This window comes from Frankliniella occidentalis, unplaced genomic scaffold (assembly GCF_000697945.3).
Source record: "Frankliniella occidentalis isolate FOCC.00 unplaced genomic scaffold, Focc_3.1 Scaffold126, whole genome shotgun sequence".
Classification (NCBI taxonomy): Eukaryota; Metazoa; Arthropoda; class Insecta; order Thysanoptera; family Thripidae; genus Frankliniella; species Frankliniella occidentalis.
The window spans coordinates 301,409-304,061 of record NW_026267253.1 but is presented as its reverse complement, the minus strand read 5'-3'; the positions used below and the strand labels follow the sequence as shown (position 1 = coordinate 304,061).

The 2,653-nt window shown below is 58.2% G+C and overlaps 1 protein-coding gene across 3 annotated transcripts in view; it reads right to left on the bottom strand.

Moving 5' to 3' along the window:
- LOC113201983 (cell adhesion molecule Dscam2-like) overlaps positions 1-2,653 on the bottom strand; it is a 196,203-nt gene that overhangs the window by 104,486 nt on the left and 89,064 nt on the right. For all 3 annotated transcript variants that reach the window (XM_052270525.1, XM_052270526.1, XM_052270527.1), the window contains exon 3: positions 1,527-1,755. In XM_052270525.1, the coding sequence (XP_052126485.1) occupies positions 1,527-1,755 (229 nt within the window). The remainder of the gene's footprint in view (positions 1-1,526; positions 1,756-2,653) is intronic.

Here is a 2,653-nt window from a genome sequence, read left to right as displayed (position 1 = left end):
GGGGGGGTATGAACAGGGGCGGCCGCTCTGCGTCTCGCGCCACGTCCCTCTGTGGGTCGCCCCGTGGTGCCAGTAGGCTCGCCAGTGGGCTCGCCAGTAGGGTAGGCTGCTGCTGACTCGGCCTCGGCTTTGGGGGGCCGTGCGGAGGCGGGTCGACCGCCGGCCGAGCTCTCCTGCGGCGATACAACATAAGTCACGGTCATGACCCACCCCTCCACGCAGAACGTTCCAAAAAGCACCCCAACAAGATTGTGCGGCGCAGCTCAATATAGCGAGCATTGTTGCAACAACTGGCGCCAAACGAAAACGAACGCACATTATGTTTGGTCCGAGACGAACCCTTCGCTAAGCATCGCTTTGTAATTGCAAAGTAAATGTAAATGCTTCCTGGTCACAAAGGATCTAAATCCAATTTAACAGTGCCGAGTTTCACGACTCGCCAGTTTGTAAATAAAATACATCATTCTGCTCACCCGAATGCTACCACTCTTTTCTCTCGCTTTTGGTTCCAAACCCTCAAGTCGACTGCACTGAACATTTCCTTATTTTGCGAGTCCCCGGCCTTACCGTTCTGTGGAGGGGCGAGGGGGAGGCGGTAGCCGGTCCACTCGCAGTCGCTATCGCCGTGGGGGCGGGCTTTGCGGGGCGTTGTATCGGCAAAGGGGGGGGGGGGGGAGAGGAAGAGGAAAAGAGGCACCCGCCGCCGCGTCTCACCCCACCCCGCACAGCCCGCGCGCTAATATTGGGCTTGTTCGAGCCAATTTCCAACTATTTCACTTAATTAATTTGGGGAGCGGCAGCAGTTGAGACGCGCGGGGCATTCCCTGCGTTCGGCGCGCGGCGCTTACGGGTCTCACTGGGGACAGCGGCACCGCAAGGGGCGGGCCAGAGGGGGGGAGTTGGAGGGGAGAGGGGGGAGGGTTGAGGTTAGGGTTGAATACACCCCGGCGTCACGCCCCAGAGCCGGGACCCTCTCTCGCCAGCCCGACCCCCAGGGGGGTAGCACACCCAGAAACCCTCTCCCCTTCCTACCCTGCGGGTCCAGCGCGGGTTCGCGAGTTCGCCGACGCCGACGTGGCTCGGTGTCCCCCCCCCCCTCGAGAGTATCCTGACGGTCCAGAAGTCCCCCTTACCCCCTCCAGAGTGAAAAGAAGAGCCGAACCGGAATTGGATGGCGCTATGGGCTGCGCCGTGAAGCAGCGCGGGGGAGGTGACTCTCTCGGCCGAACCACGCGACACCCAGCAAGACCTGTCGCTCCAATGAGCAGCGCCGTGATAAATAATTGGGCAGGCAAAAGAGAGGTTCAAAAGAAAAAAAATTTAACTAAACAGTAATGATGAGATGTGGCCTTCACTTAAGCTACACACACATTACAACAATTTGAATTAAATGTAACAACTTTGAGACGACTTATGGCGTGAAAACTGATAGATTTTGACCCAAATTCCTTATCTTCTGTAATTGAACCAGTCAATATTTTTTTTTCATTTATTTATTAAACAAAACACAATGCACTTTCACTCACCGTATGCGTGGCAGCGAGATCACGTCCTTCCCCGAGGCCTCGATCCAGCGCACCTCGGGGTCCGGGGAGCCGCGGGCCGCGCAGGACGCCGTCACCCCGGAGCTGTTGGAGAACTCGAGCGAGGCGGGCGGCTCCAGGGTGAACTGCGGCCCGTGCGACCCCTGGTGCGGGGATCCCGGCGGGGGGCCGGCGGGGCCCGGAGGGGGGCCGGCGCCTAGCCCGCGGCCGCCTGCAACACACGAACGGAGGAGAGAGTGAGAGGGAGAGCAAGAGGCAGAGAGAGAGAGAGAGAGAGAGAGAGAGAGAGAGAGAGAGAGAGAGAGAATCGCGCTTTGGCCGTCGGACCGCAGCCCAGGGGCCAGTAGACCCGCGTGGCAAATCAAGCAAACTGCTGCGTTGACTTCGCAATGAGAGGCGCGAGGGGAGGGGGGGGGGGCATCGTCCTGGCCCGGCACGACGCGCCCTCTGCTTCCGGCTCACGCCGAGCAGCCTTTCCTATCTCTTTTCCTCATCCTCCAGGCCTCTGGACCGAAGAAGACCAAGACCAACTTGGTAGGCGGGTCTGCGCGGCTGCTGTGGGGCTGCCGAAGTACTGCTGGCGGCGGCCGCCGGGGGGTCAGGGGTACCGAAACCAAAACAAACTGCCCCGCCGAGCAAAACACGCAGCAAAGTAATCCGGTGCTACTTCATCTCCGCCACCGGCATCAACACGGCGCACTGCCAATGACGAGGCCAACGAGAAGCGAAAACAATTAATTGGAAATTTGTCGGTAGTAACGTGGTAGAAAGTTTGACAAGAAACGGGAAATCAGAGTCAATGCAACGAAGGAAGGATGGCTGATTGCTGATGTAGTAAGTTTAAGGGTTCGGATTGGAAAGCTGTCCAACAAATTGTGACGTGCATGATGGGACTGCGTCATGATGGCCATGTCGTGATGTGGACACGGTATGGCTATAAAGGGGGAGACTCAACTCTACGACCTTGTTTATTTCTCAAGGATCCTCGAAATGTATACAAGTTCCACACATTTGCAAATCAGTACACGTCGAGAGGAACATGAGATGGTGGCTGCCCCCCACCCCACCCTCTCTCTTCCAGCCCCGGGGCACCGTCCCTCCCTCCCTCC